This window comes from Octodon degus, unplaced genomic scaffold, assembly GCF_000260255.1.
Source record: "Octodon degus isolate 3935 unplaced genomic scaffold, OctDeg1.0 scaffold00016, whole genome shotgun sequence".
NCBI lineage: Eukaryota > Metazoa > Chordata > Mammalia > Rodentia > Octodontidae > Octodon > Octodon degus.
The window spans coordinates 18,319,068-18,343,985 of record NW_004524592.1 but is presented as its reverse complement, the minus strand read 5'-3'; the positions used below and the strand labels follow the sequence as shown (position 1 = coordinate 18,343,985).

The 24,918-nt window shown below is 39.9% G+C and overlaps 1 protein-coding gene across 2 annotated transcripts in view; it reads left to right on the top strand.

The window, feature by feature from the left end:
* The window catches only part of Ap1ar (adaptor related protein complex 1 associated regulatory protein), a 37,565-nt gene that overhangs the window by 276 nt on the left and 12,371 nt on the right, over positions 1 to 24,918 (top strand). For both annotated transcript variants that reach the window (XM_023710090.1, XM_004626675.2), the window contains exons 2-4: positions 10 to 115; positions 22,725 to 22,773; positions 24,161 to 24,187. In XM_023710090.1, the coding sequence (XP_023565858.1) occupies positions 36 to 115; positions 22,725 to 22,773; positions 24,161 to 24,187 (156 nt within the window). In that variant the 5' untranslated portion in view covers positions 10 to 35. The remainder of the gene's footprint in view (positions 1 to 9; positions 116 to 22,724; positions 22,774 to 24,160; positions 24,188 to 24,918) is intronic.

Below are 24,918 nucleotides of genomic sequence, written 5' to 3'. Positions count from 1 at the left end.
GGCTCCGAGCGGAGGCGGCGGCCGGGCGGCATGCGATGGGGAACTGCTGCTGGACTCAGTGCTGCGGGCTACTCCGCAAGGAAGCGGGGCGGCTGCAGCGCGCAGGCGGCGGAGGGTAAGCCAGGCCGGGGCGCCGCCCGGGTCCCTCAGGTCCCGCGGCGCTGGGTGGGGAACTGAGAGCCTCGGCGGCCGGCAGGTGGAGGCCCTGCTCAGGCCAGGGGCAGGGCTTCTTCGGGAGCGAGCTAGAGGAGGGCGCAGAGGGTCGTGGCTGCCACTGCACAAAGGTCCCCGCGGGCACCTGTCTCGCGGGAAGGTGTCACAGAGGTGTCATCTCAGGAGGCTGGGGCAGTGGGATGAGTTCTTCCACAAGCTGAATATACTGAGCCTTGAGCTTGATTGTAAAGCCAAAGCTTGCATTTATGCATTTTATCTTCTTTAATCCTGGACCGAGAAGGTAAGAATCTGGCTCTAAAGTTGATACCTCAGGTTAATTTTAAGCAGAAGTAGTCTGATTGCTGGAGTAAAATAAGGTTCCAGGCGCTGAACTTTGATATGTGCGGACAGTTTGCCAGATTAATGAGTTTCCATTGGGCATTCAGAGTTTTGGTTCAGATAATTATAGAGGAGCAATATGCCGTTCTTTCATATAATTTTATTACAATTGGAGAGGACTGTTCCATGACATAATTGCTACCCCAAGTTCTAGAACGCTGGGTAGAGCAAAGTCTGTCTAAACCTCACTTCTGGTGAGTAAAATTGATAAGTACTAGGGTTTGTATCCACAGTATCAACAGAAGTAAAGTTGGATGATTAGTATATATATATATATATATATATATATATTTTTTTTTTTTTTTTTTCATAGACTATTGAAAAACTGGAGCAGATCCCTTTGGAGTTGTCTTTGTTGTTATTGTCTCCCAGGAATTCAGACCTGGAATCGAAAATCTGAACCAAGCCACTTTGTGTAATGAATAAGATATGTTGCACTTTGTGAAACACTACTGAGTTTTCAGCACCTGTCCCACTTAAGCATATGTTAGCTGAAACCAAATAGTTTAAAATTTGAATCTTTTTTTGATGAGAATCTTATATAATATTTACTTATTCATCGGGCATTGTGTCACCTCACTCATCATAGGTAGAATGGAATTGTAAGGACTTAGAGATTGTGTGCCTCCTTCAGTACTTGGGTTTCCCTGGCATATGCCCTGTTACTAAAAGGGTATGGAAGCTGTTTCATTTTATTGTCATGTAATAATCTGATTGGTCATGGTGTTTGGGTGTGCACTTATCTAATAGTTATGCTGCCTAAGTAGGCTTGCCTAAGGACTAACACAGTGCAGTGGTTGGCTTTATTGTACATCATTGCACTATAGGATATTAAATTCTGACCCCTATGAAAAACAAGTTCTAAATGAGTAAGCAAAAAATGATGTTTGATTTTGAGCTAAATTATATGGCACTGGCGGGGGTGGGGGGAGGCTCGCAGTGATTTTTTACAAATTGTTTATGTTTTCCTTAGAGGATAGCATTGCAGTTGTTAAATCTACATCCTGAGCTTGGCAGCATAGGGAAGCTATGAGCCAAAAGGCCAGAAAGATAGGGAAGTAGCACGAGGAAGTCAGTTGATCATTGTGAGTGTTGGCTATAAGTGTGTCATTAAAAACCTAACAGTACAGTGACTCTATACTGGTTTTTAGCAAAACTTAAAAGTGTACATGTGTATGTGGGGGAGGGGTACTGGGGCTTGAACCCAGAGCCTTTGCACTGAGCTATGTCTCCAACTTATTTATTTATTTATTTATTTCAGTTTGAGGCAGGGTGACACTAAGTCACTAAGTTGCCCAAGCTGAGCTTGAATTTACCATCATTTTGCCTGCACCTACCAGAGTTATAGAATTATAGGCATGCACCACCATGCCACGTTTGGCAAAACTCCTTGAACAAATCTTGTTGAGACAGGGGCAATCAGTGGGTTGTGGCTACTGCTGTCATCTAAAACCATTTAACGGTGATATTGATCCTGTTTCTCTTAATCCATAAATAGATTTTGACAATTTCCTTACTTGAATCTTATGATTACCTTACTGTTGCATATTAAGCATGACATTTTTTAAATCAGACTTCTCTAAGTGTGTACAGAGAAATGGATATCATTGTTCATACAGTAATGTTATTAAACTTCACCTCTCACCTTTGCCATTTTTTTATGGCCTGGTTTTTGCTTTTGTAATTAATTCTTCTAAAAGTGAAAGATGGGGGTTAGTCACAGAAGCTTGATTTGACTTCACCATGATGACCACAGATAGAAAAATAGGGCATCCAGGTTTGTTGTGGATGATCTTGAGCTGTACTTCACTGGGGTGCTTCATGACCCAATGCCTGGTTTTGTGCCTTTGCAGATTTCCCAACAGTACCTCAAAATCAGATCACTTGCTTTATACCATCATTTCAAAACCAAAATTATCAAAAATACTAGAGGATTCTGGTGTTTATATTCTACAATATTTCGAGAGTGGTCAAAGTATCAGTATCAGTGTTGAGGTACTTTGGAAGCCTTATTACTAATAAAGTTATGCATGATTAAACAAGGTTTTAAATGTCTTTAAGAATTAAGATTTAGACATCCTAATGAATTGTCCTCTACTAAGTTTAGCCATACAACACTTTCTGGAAGGCTCCATCTGCTGGTCAGTTTCTCTGGGCAGTACTAGAAATTTTCTGTATAGACTTTTATCATGTCCTTCAGTTTTATTTTTCTCAGGCTGAAGACCCAGTTATATATTGTTCTGTTACATTTTGTTTCCCATCTTTGTATTGCTATATAATCTCACACAGAGGTTCCACTTAAATGTGCTAAAGTTGTTACCATGTTTTGTGTCTTTCTCAATATTTAACATTTTGCTTTTCTGGCTCTAGCAACAAAGTTTTAGGAATCATTCACAATGATTCACTTTTCCTTTCCTGGTACAAATAATTTTAAATAAATCTATCACCATTACATACATCTTGTGTGCCAGTGCTTTTGTAAATACTTCATATCATTTCATTTATTTCTCACCACACTGCTATGAGGCAGTAGGTACTTTTACAGATTCAGTATCTTTTACCAAAATGCTTGGGACGAGAACTGCTTCAGAATTTGTTTTTTGCGGTGGATGTCAGATTTGGAGTATTTACATACCCATAATGATATAATAGAGGTAGGAAGCAAGTTATAGCAACAGAATTGATTTCTGCGTCATCTGGACCCTGTACATACAGCCTGAAGGTTAGCGCACTTATTTTTTGCTTGCAACCAATTACAAAGTCAGCTATGGAATTTCCTACTTATGGTGGCATGTTGGTGCCAGAAAAGTGTCAGATTTGAAGCAGTTCAGATTTGGGGTTTTTGGAGTAGGGATGTTCAAAGGGTATAACTTGAAAACTGAAGATCAGTAATAATTTGCCCAAGGTAGCAGAGCTGGGATTGCAGCCCAGGTCCCTCTCAATTCAGGGTCCCTCTTATGCACTAATCATTCATGGCTCTTTATTCTGTGGACAAACATTTGGTTTGTCTCCATTGTCTTGCAGTTAGTCACTGTAAGATCTAAGGAATACTTCACAGCTGCTGGACTCTTACTGTGAGAAGCTGTTGAAACTATGTGACTGTCCTTTGTAGCATCATGTTGATCTAGTTCCCCCATTCCTCTCCTGACTGTTCTGTGTTCCTTCTTCCTGTTCATTGTGGAGTTTCACTCTGTCTTCTGTTGTTTCTCTTCACCATGTACACTACTACCTACCTCTGAAAAAATTTCATCCATTCTTGTGATTTCAGCCATTGCCCCTGCTAAATTTCATCTGCGCACTGTTGCCTACTGAGGAGATTTGCATGTGTCCTGCTCAGTCTGCTTGTACACAACCTACTTTCTGTCTCTGTCTTGCACATCACTTTTCCTTTTGGCTGAGTGGCGTCTCCAGACATCTCTGCACAGGGTTCCTCTGCCTTTAACTTTCATATCACTGGAGTTAGGCTTTCTAAAATTCATGTTAGATCATCACATTCCCTTGTTTAATAACTTTCAGCTGCTGTTTCCTACACTAAGTGTCTTTCCACTTGATAGCATAATAAATTGCATGGCACGCAAATGCACGTGTCTATTTAAATGCTCAGGATTCTCTGCAGTTGTGCATTTGGGTACCTGGAGTTTCATTCTTTGCTCTCATTTGGAAAAATCAGGTCAGTACAAATCAGTAAAGAAAAGAAAAACTGCCATTAAAAATAACATGAAAGCTATTCTAATTTCAAAACATCTTAGTTCATTTATAAATCTTAGTATTTTACCTCTTTCGATAAGTTATTGTCCTTCAATCTGTAGTATTGAGTTTAAACCTGTGGAGGTAACCGTTTTATCACCCCTATTCTTTGTCATTCTCTCACCATGCCTTCAATATCCTATATATAAGAAGAGCTGTATTTGTTCCTGTTGTCTTCAAATAGTGTTCCCACCCTGTGCCTTTATAAGTAATATTTCTTCTTCACTCATCACCTTCCTCATTAAACTTGCTCCCTTCTCTTAAGATAGTACTCTTTCTCTTAGGAAATAGTGTTTTCTACAGGTTTTCTCTGCTCTGTATCAAAGGTTGGCACACTTTTTTAGCCTTGACAGGCTGTATGAGCCTTGTTGCTACTTTTCAACCTTGCACAGCCATGCACAGTATGTCAGCAATGGGTAGGGGCCACAGGCCGGTGGACCTCTGCTTACTAAATAAATACTGGGCTGGATTTGGGCATGGGTCATGGTTTGTATACTACAGTAAGTGCTGAGAGCACCTCAAGTGTTCCATTATGTCTGTCCATTCTTAATATCTCATGTTTGTTGAGTGAATAGCTTAAAGATACTATTTATGGACTTTTAGGACCTGCAAAGCAGTGTTTTCTCCTGTCCTTGTTTTATGTCTCAATTCCCTAACTTTTGCAGACACACCATGTACTCATTTGTGTACTTCAGTATATGTTCTACCAATACTATATTATGTGGATTTATTCTCCCTTTTAAGAGACTATTTACAGTCCCAAAGAAAATGTTTTAAATTGTTGCTCAGAATGCATGTTTCTAAAATACTGTAGCCAGTCATCTGATAAGAGACTGATTTGTGCCTCACTCATGTTTTTCATCTTTGAAAAATAAAATGTGTAAGACATTTCTCCTGACGTTTCAGAGGTAGGAAGAGTTAAGTAGTATGAGTACTGTATGTTGCGCCTTTCAATTGTATTTTAAAACTGCCCTGGGGCTCTGTTTTGAACCTTACTTTATTTTTCCTTCATGTAATTTTCTTCCTTATGTACTTTTTGCATAATGGTGTAAAAATGCACAGCTTTCCTGGCTGCTTGTCACTGGTGAGCTCAGTCTTCTTGTAAAGAGCTCTGAAATATATAATTGCCTACTCAGAATTTCCAGTTGGGTATCTGATTGACCTTAAGTCATTTTGTAAAGCTGTACTCATCCTTGAGGATGTTTCCTTCACATAGGCTGTTTCTCATGCCCTACTTTTTTTCCTTGTAGTTTCCAGTCAGATTTTATTGCTACATTTAGGTGTATATAATGGTGACATTCATCGTAGAGAATTTGCACCTGTACATGATATAACTTGTTTTTTTCCTATTCACTAACCCTCCCTTTGATTCCCCCTCCCCTCCCTGTTCACAGAAGCTTTGTTTCCATTTTTTCCTTCTTTTTTCATTGTTTTTAACTTTCCCTTCTTCCCTTTCCCCTTGCCTCCAACTTTGTTTCCCTCCCCATTTGATTGTTTTCTTTCTATTTCACAATATCTGTTATACAACTTGGTCTTTACATTTTCGGTTTCTCACACCAGAGACACAAAATACTGTTTATACATGTGTGTACAATTTATTTCACTCAACAGTATGATCTCAAAGGACATCCATTTACCTACAGATGTCTCAAGCTTATCCTTTATGGCAGATATATATATATATATATCTATATCTATATATATATCACATCTTTTTTAACCACTCACCAGTTGATGGGCATTTGGGCTGTTTCCAAGATTTGGCTATTATAAACTGCCTCTGTAAATTGAGTGTGCATATACCACTGTGGTATGATGCTTTTAATTCTTTTTCAGCAAAAAGGGTAATAGCTGAGTTGAATGGAATCTGTAGTACTAGGTTGTTGAGGAATCTGCACACTGATTTCCACAGTGCTTGCGATAGTCTATATTTCCAGCAACAAGGGAGAAGGGTTCCTTTTTCCCCCACAGCCTTGCTAGCTTTTGTTATTGGCTGATTTCTTGAAAATAGCCATTCCTCCTGGGATGAGATGGAATCTCAGCATTGTTTTAATTTGCATTTGACAAATGACCAACAATGTTGAACGGTTTTTTCATATATTTTCATCTGACCTAAAACCACTCAAATTATTTAGTGACATTGATAGGGAAGCAGTACTCCCACATTCATTCATGGGAGCAAGCATTGCCCTGATACCAAAACCAGAGAAGGAACCAACCAAGAAAGAGAACGACAGGCCAATCTTCCTGATGAACATAGATTTAAAAAAAAAAAAAAAAAAGCCTCTCCTTTTAAATAAAAGATCTACCCATTTTTACTGCTTTATTTTCATACCTTCTAAGTGCCAGAAAAAAAGTCATCTAAGTTGTGAGCCTGAGAGTCTTCCTTTTCACTCACCCTCCAAAGCCTATAGAGTGTGCTGTATGAATGTTCCTACCCCTTCCCAGCCTCTGGATCCTCCCTGCCTTAGTCCAAACCCTTCTGTCTTCTACATGTGCAGTCCACTTTCTTGGTAGTACTATCATGTTTGTGCCTCTCTAATCAGAGGCTAAGAAAAGAACCACACACCTTCCTTAGACTCCCAGATCTCCCTCCAGCTCTTATCCATCTTTTATCTTCGTTTAACAATTTGAGATTTGTCTCCATGTGATGTCTCCATTTCCTTCCTTCTCACTCAGTCTTCCGGCTAAAACTGTCCCCTCTGAACCTCTGTCCCCTGCGTGCGTCCATTTTCTCCATAGCATTATGTGTTGGGGTTCTCTGGTGCTTATTCTCCTCTCAAACTCTACCTGTTGAGGAGTGGCCTGTGTGTGGATGCCAGCGTAGGAGCTGCCCTTGCATCCCCTGTCCCAGCACATGCTCAAGAATGGCTGTCTCTGCCTCCTAGACAGCTTCTTCATCCCCACCCCACCCCGCCCACTGCTCCTGCTGCCACCTTCACCCAGCCATCATCGATTGTTACCTAGATTTCCAGTGTCTCGTGCTGCCATGGGGCTCTTTCTCTTCCCCATGTTCTGATTCTACTTTATTTTTCGTCATCATATTGGCCACTCCACATGACTACCTTGTGTCTGTTCCCCCTTCATACAGTTTAAATTCCATGAGGTCAGAGGCTTCATTCTCCTCTCTGTAGTACTTCAGTAGCACTTGCCGTAAAATAAGTGCTCGGTAGGAATCTGTTAATTAAGCAGACAGACTGCCAAGCGGTAAATGGGTGTGTCTCTGGCCTTGGCTGATGCATCTTGCATTTTGGAGTCCAGGTGACTTTCAGTGTAAATTCATACCATCCACATGCCATAAGAGTCTTCATTTTAAAGGCTTCCCTTGCTGTTTGGATGAAGAGTGAAAATCTTTAGAATCTTAATACAGCTTTCAGGGCCCTGCATTATCTATTACTTGTCTTTTTTATCTCATCTGTGTCACCCTGCCTTGAATCCATCCTTCCATTTGCACTTAGATGACGCCTACGCACTTATCTTTTAGATGCCAGTTTAAGAATTATTTCCTGCAGAGTCTTCCCAAACCACCTTGATGCTCTGGAGGATAAAAGCTCTTACCATCATGGAACAATCTTTTCTTTCAGCACTTTCTTAAGTTATAGTTATATCTGAAGTGCTATGATGATTTGACTAATGACTGTCTTCTCTCCCAAGGGAAGGAGTCCATACTGGTTTTTGCTTACTGTTAAATACACAGCTCCTGTTTAGAGTCCTGAGACATAGTAAGTGTTTGGTAAACATTTGTTGACTGAGTTAATGACAGTTTTCTGAATATGTGATGTTCTTTCTATTTACACTCTTCACCTTTTTGACCTACTCCATCCTCTCCTTGGACGCCTGGAAATTTTTTTTTTTAGGGTTATTTTTTAATGCCTTCCCCTAAACATACACTTCCCGAAGCATGGTTGTCAATTTAAGTGCCTGTCTACTGTGTGACTCTGAGACTTCTGGGTAAAACTGATCAACTTTTGTTCAGTTTTGTAATTCAGATACATAGCTATGCCTAGCATTCAGTAACTTAAGGAGAAGAGAAAAATGGAAAAATCAGTGCCCCGATGTATAAATGATGATGGTTTCCAGAAGAGGAAGGTGGTCAGTGACTTCAGGTGCTGCACACAAATTACAGAAGCTAAGTAAGAAGTAGAAGACCTTGTATTAGTTTTCCTCCAAATCAAGCTGACCTTTTGGTTTTTGTTTTTTTCTTTCAGAACCGGGGATTGAACTCAGGCCCTTGCACTTGCCAGGGAAGCACTTATTCCACTGAGCCATCTCTCCAGCCCCAAGCTGTCCTTTTGAAACATGTTGGGAGGATAGATGTGTCTCTCTTCCAAGGCATAAAATTAACTTTCTATATATACATTCTTTCTAAATTTATGTTCATAAAGAAGGAATTTATTCAACGATAAATATTATTGTTTTTCTTTTTACTGATATTAAGCAGGGTCTCCAGAGAAGTAGAACCAATAGGAGATAGCTGAACCCTACGCAGAGTGAGATTTATGTTAAAGATTGGTTCCTGCAGCTGATGCTTGGTCTCACTATATGCCATCTACACACTGGAGACAAAGCCAGTGGTCGTGAGTCCCAGCTCCTGGGCCAATGAAAACCAAGGTCTCAGCTCCAGCAGTCAGGCAGAAAGAATTCCCTCTTTACTTTTTTGTTCTATTCAGACCGTTGTTGGATCAGTTGATGTCTACCCACAATCTCTATTTAGCCTGCCAATTCCAATGCCAGTCTGTTCCAGAAAACCCTGGCACATAAACCCCCAAATAATTTTTAACCAGATATCTGAGTATCTGGTAGTCCAGTCAAGTGGACGCCTGGAATTAACCATGATAGCACCTGCATAGACACCATCCCTAGAAGATCTATTGATTTTGTTATTTTCCCCTCAGATTTGAATGGTTAAACTTCCATTCACATATGTGATAGTAACTAAAAAGCAATGTGTCCATCATCATCTTTGTAATAGCTCTTGCCAGAGATCTTATTTATAACCTTTCCACTCTGTTCAGAGATAAAAAGGGAGTCTTGAGAAGCTTTAATTTTTAATAGACTTTGGGATGATTTAACTTGGTTGCTCATCATTTATTTTTAGTGTCAACCAGAAGATATAGAAAAAGACTTTCTTACTGGATTTTAACAGATATGATACAGAAGAAAAGAACAATACCAGTGTAGAACTTCTGAGCAACTTCCTTAGCAAAAGTGTTTACCTGCTATGCAAAATAACATGAGAAGCATATAGTCTGTAGTTTCAGTCTACTGTCAACAAGACTGAATTTGTCCTTGATAAAAGGTTATCTTAATACCTAACTTGTGATATTGATCAATAAATAAGTGTGTAAGCATTTTCACTTCTGTGCCATAGTAGTTCAGTCTCCCAAATTCTGCTATTTTGCACCATCAGTATGAGTGTAATGTCTCAGAAACAACCTTGCCCCTTTTCTGGCCCTCTAATATCCTTTGCACATGCAAGTTCACTCTGACATCTTCAGTTGTGGTGCAGTGGACATGCAGACACCCACTTTACTCATTTAGAGGTAGCTGTTAGTGCCACGAGGATTATGCATAAGTGAGGGTTCGTGGATGACTTTGGAGAGCTCTAAACTGATTAAAGGGAGAACATGCACTTCTCTTTCCTTTAAATCATTATTGGAGCCCCTCTGTTTCATCTGCTCAGCTTTCTCCTTAGTCAACAGCTGAATGATACGCATGCCCTTGAATAGAACAGCTGCCCACATTGCAGAATGTCTCACCTTTCTCTCCGAGGCATTGACTGAATGCATGAGATAAATGCACGTATGATGTGGCCATTGCTGTTTTCTCCACATTTTATTTTATTTTTTATTCATTTTAATGAGAAAAAAGAAAATAGCAAAGAAACAGTTTCAAAAACAGGTTAGTAGGACAGTTACAGTCATTAATACATTGCATATTGTTGTCTTCGTAGTAGTTATTCAGAGAACAAAATGTAGACATGAAATCTTATAAAAGTTGAGAAGGATTTCTTTTTGTGGAGGGCTGGCTCAGACTGCCTTACGGGTGTGTCTGGTACAGCATGTGGAGCTGGGGATTGAACCATGGTCCCCTGTGCCTGACTGGGTTTCCCTAAGTAGGCACTTAAACAACTGAGCTAACCCGCAAGCCCTTCCACATTTTACCTTTTTGTGACACTGCTCCATTGCTAGCTTCTTGCGACACCTTATTTCTTGGTTTTTCTACACTTTTTTCTCTTGTACCTTCACTCTTGACTGCTGCTTTTCTTATAATACATTTAATTTGAGATTCTGACATTCCTTCCCATCAGCTTATTTTCCAGCCCATCCCCCAAACCAGATCATTTTTATCTTCTGAATGTGTCTTTAATCTATTCACTCTCCTCATTGATGCAATCCTAATCCAGCCAAGTGTTTCTTACCTAGCTCAGATTTGCTTGTGTACATTATTCATGTATTCATTCCATGCATTTATAACCACTCGCTGCTCTACGATTCCTGTGGTTCTTGGTACCTGAGGGCGCAGCTATCTCCATTGCTCTCCTCTTAAAGGAATGAACGCTATTCATAGTCCTCTATAATGACTTCAGTACAGTGAACAGCAGCTATATTCTGTAGGCTTACCCAGGGTCTCAGGTAATGATTCTTATTAACTGGAGTGATTATTCAAAATTGCCATTTTCATAGAGGTAGCTCCAATTTGTTCACTCATTTCTATTCATATAATGTTTCACTTTATGAATAGCCCTTAATTAATGTATCTGGTTTATCTGTTCTCCTGTTGATTAGCATGTCTGCTTTTTGCTCTTATACTTTGGCTGATACTGTGATGAATGTTCCTGTCTGCACGTACCTTAGATACACATACCTGGGGTGGAATTGAAGGATTGTGGCTCTACACATCTTCAGATGCACTAAATAATGTCAAACTTTCAAATCATACCAATTTATACTTTCACTAACTGAATTTCTGGTGTTCCCATAGAAGGTAATCCTAATACTAAGTTACTTTTATGATAGCAGTGAAAAACTACAAGAAGCTAGGAATAAGTCAATAATAGGTATGTAAGACTGGAACAGCTTAAACTCCACTGAATAAATGGAGAAACTCAGGATGTTTATGATGTCCTATTGCTATTGACTAGAAATTCATTCAGCACAATTCTAATTAAAATCCTAATTGGGTTTTCCTGGAACTTGATGCACAGTTCCACAAATTTGGAGGCTGTCTTAGTTACTTTTCTCAGTAGTGAGACAACACTTGACACCCAAGTTGTAATTTGTGGAGATTTCAGTCCATAGCCTGGTTCCAAAGCAGGGTAGCATGGCAGAGGAGAAACAGCCATGGCAGGGCAGGCAGGAGGCAGCCGTGAACCTGCCTTCATTGCGTCCCTTTATATTCCATCCAGGCTTCAGGCTTGTTGGGTGGTGGCACCCACACCGAGGGTGAGGCTTCCTTTTTCATTACATCTGTTTAGTCACAACCAGAACTGCAGAACCAACTAGAGGACTAATCCAGACCATATTACATAAACTTAATTCCATATTTACACACCCTAGATGCAGCCACTTCTTTTTTTTTTTTTTTTTTTCCATGCATTTAGTACAGGTCTACAGGGTCTCATTAGGTAGATCATACTTATAGTGATTCTCCTATTTTCAGCCTCCCAAGTGCTGGGATTACAGGTGTGCACCACTACACCCAGTCTCAGTTGAGGTCTCAGGCCAGGGAGATAGCTCAGAAGAGTAAGCACTTGCCTGGCAAGAGCAAGGGCCTGAGTTCAATCCCTGGTTCTGCCAAAAAAACCCCATTTATCCAGTCTTTGCAATCAACTGAGGTCTCAGCCTGCCTCAGGGGCAGGGCTGGCACTGCACACCAGGGATCAAACCTAGCCACCATGCTCTGCCTAAGCTGGAAAGCTCTGCCTATAAATGCATGGGACAGCTCAGTACAAGCTCTAACAGAAGGTCATTTGTTCTGTGACATAAGTCTCTAACAACTAGAGCCCTGTTATATTGGCACAGAGATAGACATGGGTAAGCAGAGTGGAATATGGCAGGCAGTATGAGAGGGAAGCTCAGTAATCATTTTTCACAAGGTGATTTCATATCAAAGTAGGCAAATCATTGCTGGGCTGGGGAGATGGCTCAGTAGAATAAACGCTTCCCTGGCAAGCGCAAGGGCCTGGGTTCAATCCCCGGTTCTGAAAAAAAAAAAAAAATCATTGTTTTGTTGAAACAAGCTGTCCAGACAAAAAGCCTGTTATTGGAGGTGGTTTTATGCATTATGTCTATTTCAGGGACTCATTGCTGTTCTTATCCTCCCCACTTCTACTCCCAGTGGTGTACTACAGTCTCCTGCAAGTGGTATGTTACCGTTATATTGAGTTTTGGTCAGTTGGAGGATGGAAGCCTCCCTAAATCACTATTGTTATTTTCTCCTGTTGTTCAGCATGGTACTTACAACATTCACACCTCTGAGACTCTCCGGTCTGCATGAACTTGGAAGTTTTTAAGAGTTGTGTTGTCATTACAAAATAGTTTTAGTCAAATGTTACAAATATTTGACCAAAGCTATAGAAAGTAGAAAAGAGTGTTTTTTGTCATCCTATTTTTAAAGTAATTTGCATAACAGAAGAATGTTAAGTCCCATGTTTATTTACTTTATAGTGGGTTGGGGTTTTCTGGTAAGTTTAGGGAAGTTTGTACAGTTTAAGCTATTTACATGTATGCTAACAAGAATTTTACAAAGTAGGATGGCTAATCTTTGCTTTTAGATTCTTAAGCAATTTCAAGTATGATTGAAAGTAGTAAACTAGATTTTCTTCTTAAATGTCAGCAGTTAGTTACTCCAACTATTTAGTAAACTATGAATAACAGTCATATGTGAATAATAAAAAGTAATAAATGTTTCTTGGATAACAGAAAGTGAGTTTTTCTTTTAAGAGTGCACTAAAAGCATATATATTGAGCAATGTTGTGTGAGCGTCACACAATTATAGACTCAGAATGTACACTATATGTTGGACAGCAGACTTCTTAGCTGTTGAACTATAATCAATAAGAATGAATTGAGGAAAAGAGAATTCTTATTTGTGTTTGACCACGGACAGATGTTAAAAAGACCTCAGTTATTGAGTTGGGTATTTTACGTCTTTTGGCACTAAATCTTTAAAGTCTAATGTGTAGGGCTGGGGAGATAGCTTGGCGGTCTGAGCACCTGCCTGGCAAGTGCAAAAACGTGGGTTCGATTCCCTAGTACTGCATACTGTGCTAGCCCTGGAACCCTGGGTGCACCGTGCTGGCCACTAAAACCAGGTGTGGTGGTACACACCTGTAATCCCAGCACTGAGGAGGCAGAGACAGGAAGATCACTACAAGTCCAAGCTGCATAGTGAAACCCTATACCAAATACATACATATATACATAAAATTTTTTTTTTTTTAAATCTAGTGCGTATCTGACACACTGGATACACATGTCATAGCCTTCAAAATTCCAACTGGCCACACATTTCAGGTGCTTGATAAGTGTACATGGCTGGTAACAAGCATATAAGACAGTGCAGACCTGTCTAACGGGTATCCAAGAATTATGAAAAGGAGATTTACATAAAATACATGTAAAGCTGCAACTCAGTTCCTGGCCCTTTATGGCTGCTGAGCAAATATAAGTCTGTCATTACACTCCATTATGTTAATAGCCGGTTATCCTTTGGATTTTGTAATATTATACGTAACTGGAAATTTCAAGTCAATAAAATATTGACTTTTCTTGAAATTGAAGAAAGCAGAATATTCTTGTTATTTTTCTAAAGAAACACTAACCAAGATTTTCATTGAAAGTTGTTAGAAATGTACTTTAATTATTTGATGCTAAATTTCTGCTTTTGGAGAATGATCTAGCCTTTTTCTTTTCTTTTTATCTTTTGCTTTTTAAAAAAATGCTACTACCTTATACACAACTGAAATCATCCTTGCAAAGATTCGCAACCAGTGTCTGTGTACTATAATGAAATATTACTGTGCAGGACTTAGAAGACTTAACTAAAACTAGCCCTGTGATTTTCCTGCAATGATGAATCATGCTATCTCATTTAAACATAATTTTGTTTAGGCACAACTGTATTGATGATTTCTCTGTGTCCCAGGGTTTCCAGGTTTACTGGATCAGATATAAAAAATCAGGCAATAAGTTCAGTGATTTAAAATGACAAACAGGGGGCTGGAGAGATGGCTCAGTAGAATAAGTGCTTGCCTGGCAAGTGTGAGGGCCTGAGTTCAATCCCTGGTTCCGAAAAAAAAAAGAGAAACGGTTGTCAGAGAACTATGCAGTACTTGTATATTTAAGTAAGGACAATCTTTATCAGTGATTCAGAACATAGAAAGGAATTGTAAAATCCAGCACTACCCACCCCTAGGAACAGACCCAGGGATGCTTCTACAGACCAGGTTTGCATTAACCCTGCCCACATTTGTTTCCCTGTTTTAATGTTCTTTCATTTCCTCTACTTAATAGTTTTCTCTTGATGTTAACTTTCTTGTGTTTCTTTAGAGTCTCAAAACCTAACAGCCATTCCTTTTTTTTTTTTTTTAATGTATTTATTTATTTATTTATTTTTGCAGTACTGGAGATTGAACTCAGGACCCTGTGCTTACCAGGCAAGCACTTATTCTACTGAGCTATCTCCCCGGGCCCATAAGCTTATGTCATTTTTTTTTTTTCCTGTATTCTATGAAAGAATCTATAGGGTGTTCAGGGTCTCACTACTGGATCAGACTCGTAGTGATTCTCCTGTTTACAGCCTCCCAAGTGCTGCAATTACAGGCACGCACCACCACATCCAGTCTCATTCCTTTCTTTAAGATAACACAAGGTGTCATCCATTAGGTATTACTTATACAATGGATCCTTGACTTACAAACTCAATCCTTTTGCAAGGGCTGGTTATAACTCAAATTTGTTGTAAGTCAAGACTATTTCCATTATGTAAAAAATTCTGTGTTCTAATCTTCCCAGCTTAACTATTAACTTTTCATAATCAAAAAGGTTGTATCATGTTCATAATTTATTGGAAACACCAATAATTTTCCTAGTGTGTTCACAAAAAGTATAAAATGTGCTTTGTTTAACAAAATTAACAATTTTATACTGTGCTCACCATTGAAGTGGACATCTTTGGCTTGTAGGAAGGGAGGGTGAATGGAAGGTGGTTATTGTTTGGAGGAAAAATCCCTTCCCATTAGAACATCAGCAGTCTGGCTCTCTGGTGTCCTTTCTCAATCCTTGGGAGAGTCTGTAGCCCGCTAGGACCAGCTTCTGGCTCACTAGGTCTCAACTTTTTCAGAACTAAAAACAGTTTTAAGGTTATCTGTTTCTGTCTTTTCTTTAATGGTGTTCTGTAGGATAACATGGCATTGTCATTAAGCATATGAATACAGTGATTGGCTTTTTCTCTGTCATGGTGAGCCTTCTCTACAAAAGTTTTTGTTGTGCCCATTTTTCTCAGTATTTCCTTTATTTGAGAACAAGAACTTTGCTGCACTGATTGTTGGTACTCCTTCAGAAATTTCAGTTCCTCCTCTCTGTTGTTCAGACAGAAGTTGCTGAGGTTCCTCAGTAGACAGTTCCTCTGAGTTTTCCTCCACCAGTTCCTCTATATCATCATAGTCTATCTGCAAGCCTATGGACTCTGCTGCAGTGACAGTGTCATTAGCCATATGGTCAGTTGAAAGCTCAGGTGCCCCTGCAAGGCCTTTAAAGTCTCTATAATTTTAATATTGTATAATTTTAGACCACACTCTCTTCAGCGTCCTTAGAGACATTGTCCCAGGATTTCTCAACTTACACAGGAAAGGATGTTGTAGCATTTAGAACTCTTTAAGGGTTGAATCCGTATTTGAGGCCATGTGGAAGCACTTCAGAAAAAATTCCTTGGTGTGTAGCTTTTTGGGTGTGTGTGTGTGTGTGTGTGTGTGTGTGTGTGCATGTGTGTACCAGGGATTGAACTTGGGACCTTGTGCTTGCAAGACAGGCACTTATGCTGCTGAGCTATCTCCCTGGCCCTGTGTATAGCTTCTTAAAGTTAGCTATAACCCACTGGCCTGTAGGCTACAGTAGTGGAGTTGTATAGGGTGGGAGGAACTTGACTGAGACCCATGGGAATTCTCCAGCCAATTCTTCCAAATCTCTGGGGTGAGGAAGAACACCGTCCATAATGAGCAGAGCCTTGAGTGGTAAACCTTTGTGCTCTAGATGTTTCTTAACAGTAGGACAGAAAGCCTCCCTGATACACTTAAGATACCCATTACCCAGGCTTTTGTGTTAGATCTTACATAACCCCTTGCCTATTCTTCATAACTTTATTTTTTCTAAATACTGTAGGGGTCTCGAAGTGATAAGCCAGAAGTTTTATCTTGAGGTCACCACTCACACTGGCACATAGCAATAGGGTTCGCCTATCCTTTGTAGGCTTGTGGCCTGGCATTTTCTTTTTTTCATGAGTAGTGTTCTGCTGGGCACCATGCCTAATTACGCTGTGAACCCTAGTTCTCACTTTAAAATTGTGAAACCACCTCTTTCTGGCATGAAATGTTTTAACATTATTACATGTTGATCAATTATCCTTTACAAGATCTGTATTTATAGCTGTAGCTTTTTCACAAATTACAAAAGTCAGATCCTGTAACCTGATATCTGCCTTTCGTTTATCCACACTAACAGCCTTTCTACATTGTCTAACCCTGTGTGACTTACTAATGTGAGCAACTCCTTTAGTCACACTGGCTTTCTAATACAAATCTTTTCTCCATAAGATTGTTGAGGGGGCCGGGGAGAAGGCTCAGTGGAATAAGCACTTGCCTGGCACGCACAAGGGCCTGCGTTCAATCCCCAGTTCTGCCAAAAAACAAAAAAAGATTGTTGAGATGATGGCTTTTGACATACTGTACATATTCGTGAGATTGGTCACAAGAACACCACTCTCATTTCTCCACAGTTCCCTTTTTATTGTGATTGTTTTCTCTACCTTCTCTTTCTTCCTTAGCTTCTTTTCTAGCTTTTTGGGGGACCATTTTGGTAACAGTGCTTGTAGTGATTATATAAAGCACAGATGGAAATCACATCCACAAGCGTGAACATCTGGGCTCGCACTGATGCTTACATATGCTTCTCTGCATCGAGTCTTTGTTTACACCTTCACAAGCAGCCAGCATTCAGGTCATAACCCAAGTTGTTGGTATGTTAGACCCATCATAATTCAAGGATCCGGTGTAGTTTTAGGGTTTTTTCCTTCTGTTTGCAGTGTATTTAAAGGTAACTTGCTTAGCCTTCCTCTGTACCACAAAAGTGGACTTGTTCCATTCTTTCCTAGTGAGTGGAAGCATATTCTTAAGGAACAGTCAATATCTGTCTGTATTAATTACATTTGCATATGTATGTGGAGAAATTGCTGACATCACCAACTTTGTCTGTAGCCTGCACTCTTTGGGACAGGAAGAGAAAGTCAAATGAATTTCCTGGGTTTAAAGTGAAGAAGAAAAGTGCTTTTCCTGATCTGAGAACTGAGAATCAGCCTTGGGGCTAATTATAGGAAGCACTCTACAGGAATTTTTGAGCTGATGTTTCTGAAAATGTTATAATTTGGAATTCGAATCAAGGACTCTCACCCAGATGCTTAGCTTTGTCTAAATCCCAGATTCTAGGCATCTAAAAATATAAACCGGGGCCGGGGAGATGGCTCAGTGAAATAAGCGCTTCCCTGGCAAGCGCAAAGGGCCTGAGTTCAATCCCCGGTTCTGCAAAAAACGAATAATAATAATAATAATAATAATAATAATAATAATGATATAAACCTCTTGCCTTTCTCATTTTCAGAAATGACAACTCCATCCTTCTAACTGGGCAGACCTAAAACTTAGGTGACATCCTTGACACAAACTACTGCTTCTAATACACTGGCAAATCCTGTCTACCTCATGTTTGTGACTACTTTTATTACTGCCCTTACTGTTACGTAACCCAAGCTAGCAGCATTTCTCTGTCATGCTATCTTGTTGACCCCTTAAAACAGATTGGCTCATGAGTTCATGATCCTCCTGTGACATTCTTAGTATTGTTAATACATTCTTAAGGAATGGTAGAATTGGAAAAACATGATTTGTTTACCCTCCAGGGAAGCAGCAAATGGGCATATCAGTGGCTGTCACAACCGTTAGGTAAAGGTTGAGTAAAACTTCCTGAAGGGTGGATCCACTGACAGTACCTGAACCTCCATGTGCATAATGTAAGGGAAGGAGGACTCCTGCCTTCAAAAATTAACTTCATTTTAACCAAATTTTTAAATCAGATTCCAAGTTTACATGCAATACTGGAAGAACTTACAACACCAAAAGGAAAAGTAACAGCCAAACCAAGAAATTGAGAAATTCTTCAGAATAGCAATTTCTGTGATATCTGGTGGCACAGAAAAAGGCAGTGCTGCGGCTGCAAGGGGGCTGGGGGTGGGGGACAGCAAGTGATTGACAAAGAGGTCTGAAAGGTCAGGCAAACACAGCACTGGCCCTCATTTAGCTCCAGGAGTCATGCCTACCTCATACAGAACCATAGGGAAACTGCAGTATAAATGGGACTACGCCTTGGATAGTTTTTAAGACATTATTTTCAGTTTTGCTGGGTATAATATGGTAAATTCTTAAGGTTCTTAGTAATTAGAGATGCAAATGAGTTAAGGATAAGAGAATGTGCCTCCCAGGAGATCCCCAAAAATAGAATGGTATAAATGAAACATGGAAAAAGGCAACTTTTTAAGCTGAAGTCTGTGATACTCTTCCTTCTACCTTTGTGCATATTTGAAAGTTTCACAATATTTTTTTTTTTTTAAGATAATGTCAAAAACCCAAACTCTTCTGAATCCTCCTCTGACAATGCAGTGTGATTCACTGCGTGGCCACAAGGCCTGCCCTGTCTTTGGCTTCTCCGCGTTTGCCTGTTTTCTGCCCCAGCCGCCCTGCCACTTTCACCTCCTTAACATGGAGCCAAGCACCATTGTGCTGCAAAACCTTTCCATTTGCTCTTCTTTGCTGTGCAGTTCTTTTCCTCCAAGTATACCTCATTGGGGCCTTCATTCCCATTATACTTGTTGCTGTTTATAAAACAGGGTCTCACTGTGTGGCCCACTAACCTTGAACTCACAATCCTCCTGCCTCAGCCTTGGAATGCTGGGCTTACAGGTGTGCTCTACCATGCCCAGCTCCAGTTGTCCTGATCAGAGAAAGTCTGCCCTGATGGCCTGAATGACCAGCCTCCCTTCCCATGCTATGGCCCTATTGACTCACAGGGTTTTATGCTGTGCCAGTGCCTGCCACCCAGCACCTCCTTTGTGTGTTTGCTCTCCAGAATCCTCAGGCTTCGAGCCCAGGCCCACTTGCTGCAGTCTGCTGCCGCTGAGCTGTAAAAGTAGAGATAGATCTGAGTGAGGCTGCATTTAGTGCTCTGTCCACTCCACTCTCAACCGCCCTGCTCCTTTCCAGCCCCTCCTTTCCCCCTCTCCCAAGCAGTTTGGCCTAGCTTCTTGCTCTGGAGCAGGTAAGAGAGGCCAGCACTGAATACTTTCCATTGTCTTTAAACAGCTGGTGACGTAAATTATTCACATCATCATTTCTTCATTTGCCAGAAATAGCTCTGTAAAATCTGAAATGATCCTTTCAAACAGTGGGTTTTCAAATCACTTAAAATATGTAGCATATAGAAACTATAGAAAACAACATGAAAGCTATGGTTTTTGTATGACTGACAGTTGGCAAAGTATTCCTGACCAAATTTAATACTTAGCGTACCTGGCTGGAGGATTCTATTCAGGTGCCAGCAGTATTTGCCTGAGTAGAAATAAACATCTATAATTCATATATAGATATAGATATATAGATATATCACATTATGTCTCCACTTATTCTCAGGTAAATCCAGGTTAAAGCTTTTCTGCTAAAAACATTGCCCCTGAGTTTGCTTAGGGGCAAACTTCTCAATATAATCCTAGCATTTCTGGTAACAGCAGTCAATAAAGGTCCTTTGTGAATAAGGTCTCCATCTAATCTATTTTAAAGGGCAAGTTTGAATTGCTTTCCAAACTTACCCTGTGTTTCTTCCATTTTAATTGTTTGTTACTATTTACTATTTATTTGTCTTAGCCCTTAGACTCATGCTTGTTTTATTAGCCAGGACCTGTGGGAGGGACAGAAGCCCACTCAGATCACACTGCTTTAAGCAAAGGATAGACTGTTGTGTGGGTGCTCAATTTCTCAGCAGTAACATCAGGGCAGACCACAGCTGGTCCTTAGAAGACATTAGTGCTGTCCACATTTTCAGCTGCCCTTATTCCTCTGGTGCGGATTGTGAGGAAATGGTCAGGAATGTGGTGGATATGGAGAGAAGGGACCAGTGGGGCAACTTTCACAGCACAACACCTCTCTGGCTTCTACTGAAATTAACACATACACCTCTACATTAAATTTCAATAGAACCCAGTGTTCTGCTATCTCATACATAGAATGCTGTGGGTATTTTCCCATTAGCAGTGTTCTACTCAGACCTTGTTTTTATTGATGGTCTATATTTGGCTACTCAGTGGTGTTGAACTTGATTTCATTATTCACTCATACCTCTCAGTGAGAATGGAAGAGGTGACAGTTTCATCAGAGACAGCTTTTTCATTCAGGAAAGAGTGATGGGTACAAGAAAAGCACATAGTGGCAGAAGCAGGAGTGCTAGAGTCAGTGCCCCCCTAAATAAGAGGTGAGTCGAGGCGCCGTGCGGGGCAAGGCAAGGGCCCATGCTAGCCACAGCTGCAGAGCACAGGTGCCACCGTTAACTTGCCTAGCAGCACTGAGTGCAGAGTCATCTTGGGCTTAATACAAAATGTATGAGAGTAGTAAAACTGCCATGCTGGAATACAAGAATTAATACACAAGCCAGAGATACAGCTTGGCAGCGTAAGCGCCTGCCTGGCAAGTGCAAGGTCCCAAACTCGGTGCCCAGTACCACAAAAAAATTAATAAGCAACCATTTGTTTTTTTCTAGTATTAGCAATGTATACGTAACTATTAGTTGTTTTTTTTATCAAATAACACAAACCCATGTTTAATAATTAATAAGAAACATACATTTTTTTTTCAATACCAGGGATTGAACTCAGGACCTTGCCAAACAAGCACTTATTCTACTGAGCTATCTCCCCAGCTTCTGAAGCATACATTTCTACTGGAAAATAGTAACTACCTGTCCTCACAGATACACACAGACATCCTTGTAGGTAGGCTATAGTATCGGTAGCTGCTATTGTACTCAAGTTGCACAAGCACGTGTGCACTCGGTCTGATACCCCAGGGCTTCCCTAGCTGTGTATGGTGCTCACGGGATGTAAAGTCAACACCAAGCAGTGTCCTCCCTAGACAGTGAGCCAAGCACCATGCATGAAACATGAAAGCGGGATGCTAATGCTCGCCGTTTACAACCTGCAAGGCTGTCCCAAGATGTCCAGGCCTGCTCTAGAGCCAGAGGATTGAGCATTGTATCCGTGCTGGACATGTTCCTTGCGATCTGTGGAAGGATAGCACAAAATCTTTGTTTGCTAGTGATCATGAAGCAGGCAGTACCCCAGTGTTGTATCTCAGCAGATCAATATTGTAGCAGGAAAAAAATAGCCAACTGCAGTTTCATTGCTGTGTTTATTCTGTGGTCATAACAACATGGTATTCTCTTCTACCAGCCTGTCAACTCCTTGCACATGCGTGCACATACATCTATATGTAACATGAAGTGTTCAGACCTGTCCTAAGCCCAGGCATCTGCCCATTTTTAAAAGGGTGCTTTCTTTGCCAAGACCCTGTCAGAGGAGGGACCCTAAGAGTGCCGCTGGGTACCCCTTGGGGGGAAGGCCCTTCCCTTTTTGGCACTTCAGCAGGTGCAGCAGTGAAACCTCATAATGTCCTGACACTTGGTGCTAAAGGAATTGGTCCATGCTGCAGGAACAGGAGACACCCTGTTCAGTAAAGAAGATGCTTCTCAGGTTGCACGTAGCTTTCTGTCATGTGAGCAGAGGAGACTGAATAAAATCAAAGTCAATATTTAACACTTTTTAACAAGACAACTTTCTGGATACAGTAAAAATGAGATAAATTTTTAAATGTAATTCTATTTTATTATAGGTGGTTAGGTAAATTAATTTATTACAGGTTTAGTAAATGTAAGTATCAAATGCATAATGAAGTTTAAAAATGTAGACTGTATGGAGAAGTAGATGTGGTTGTTCCTTTTTATAAATATGAGGTACTATATACTAGAGAAATAAAGTTGCCCTTGAAGAAATATTTGTATGCCATCACACTGGAGCTAGCTGTGCTTTTAAAGTTGTTTCTTTTTCTCCCCAGATCCAAGTATTTTAGAACATGCTCGAGGGGTGAGCACTTGACTATAGAGGTGAGTAGAATCCTGAGTTGGGTGCATTTAAAAATAGTCCTTGAAGGCAAAAGGGGCTTCCTTGTAACTAAGAGGGAAAGATTTAGACCACGTTTAGTATGGATTGTTTATATTTCAATTTTGTTGATTCTGGTGAAGAGCGAAAGAGTTGAGGAAATAGGGAGAAGTTTGCAGATTAAGGAAAATCCTGGTCTTGGAAGACCTGCTTTGGTCTCGCCCTGCACAGCTGAGGAAAGGATGTGAGCCCCTCTGTGCACAACAGCAGCTACCTGAGGCAGCAGGTCCACCACCCAAGGTTGGCCTCTCTGTGGAGAGCTAAGCACAGTCCAAGCAGCAGCGTGGTTGTAAGCAGCTCCACAGTTAGGCAAAACATACCAGTAGAAGCTCCTGAACCCGCATGCCAGCCCCTCCACCCTGCACCCAAGGACTGCTGCATTCATGTCCCACTGCATCTCCTTCCTGCACAGAGATGCTAGTCACCTGGTTCCACAGGTAAGAAATCAGAAGCTTAGACACATGGAGGTGTTGGGTCGTATTTTACAGCCTGTGAGCAGCAGAAAATAAATGCCAGTCCAAAGTACCTGCCTGCAACACTTGACCATTGTACTTCACCACCTTATGCATTAAATAAGGAAGCATGTAAACTGGGAATTCAGTTTTTAAGCAATCACAAACTGATTCCAAAAAATGAATTAAATTTAATAATTTTGAACAGCTTTGTTATCCTCCTAGGTTCTTGTATTTTCTAAACCTTTTGAATTCACTTAACATTAACAACAAAGCATGTTTTTCTTTCACCTGGTTATTTATCATGTTATTTGCATTGGAAATATAGATATTTTAATAATATAATGTAATAGTAATGATTTCCCAGTAGATCATTTGACATAATAGCATTCGTTACATTCTAATCAATTTTTCACATTCTTTTCCTAGGAAAATATTGTGTTTGGGCATAGTAAACACCATCCAGTGAACTTTGAGTAAATAATTATATGAATGAATAACAACAGAGAAATTTTTATTTGGGTATCTTTTTAGTCCCTTGTTTATCAATTTTCCTCTCTGTGATACTAATTTTTTTTCTGTACTATAAAGTGGAAAATTCTGGTTCTTTGGGTTAAAATGCCTGTATGAACCAGTCAATTCAGTTGAAAGTTTCAGTTTATCATATAGTTTCTGCTCTATGTTGAATAATGCTATAAGTACAATTAGTATAAACTTGGCTATTTTGTAGGACTATTGAATATATCAAACTAGCAGATATATAAAAGGCACTTAAATACAGTACCTTATGAAAAGAAAATGTATCATTTTTAAAGTAAAAAAGTAACAGTATCTGATTAGACTAGTATCCCTCCTAACACTTACTTTCTTGTTCTTTCAGTTTGAGAATCTAGTAGAAAGTGATGAAGTAAGTATTTACATTGTGATACAAAACTCATGTTTGCTATTTTCATTAATTAATTAATGAGAATATTAACTCTTCTCATTAGTTCTGTTTTAAATTTTATTTTAGAATTTTTAAAAACTTCTTTCCTAACTTATTTCTTAATTTTTGCTAATTTATATTTGCAAAGATTCAGGGCTTTTAATATACATGCAACCCAGAAGTTTTAAATCCTTTTATAGAACTCAGGAAACTTCCAAAAAGGATACTTTAACCTCTTTCCCTTAAATAGATAAAATACTTCAACTAGCTAGAGAGGACACTTTCTGTAATCTAGTGCACGTGGATTTTTGAGGTGTGGTCTATGTTCATTCTAACAGTCCACTTCTGGCTTTAGCCATCATTTGTTGTGTTGATTTTCTGCATCTTACTTCATCTAAATAATTGACTTATTTCATCAGTTAATTTTAAGATGCATACTAAGAATCGAAGTGTTAAAAGATGAGGAAAGATATACTTTAGACCAGTGAAAGGTGCTGTGTATTTCTGACACATGGTCATAGTTGGAGAGCTTTGGTTTATATGCTATTTTCCAACTGCACAAAAGTAATTGTATGAGTGTGTGCAGATTACTAACCTCCCTGGGACCTACTTTCTACATCTCTCACAGTACGTAGGCTAAGAGCTTTGCAAGCTTTGACTTCTTTTGCCTTTTGTTTTCCTAAGGAAAGAGGAAAATGGATAAAGACTTTTTT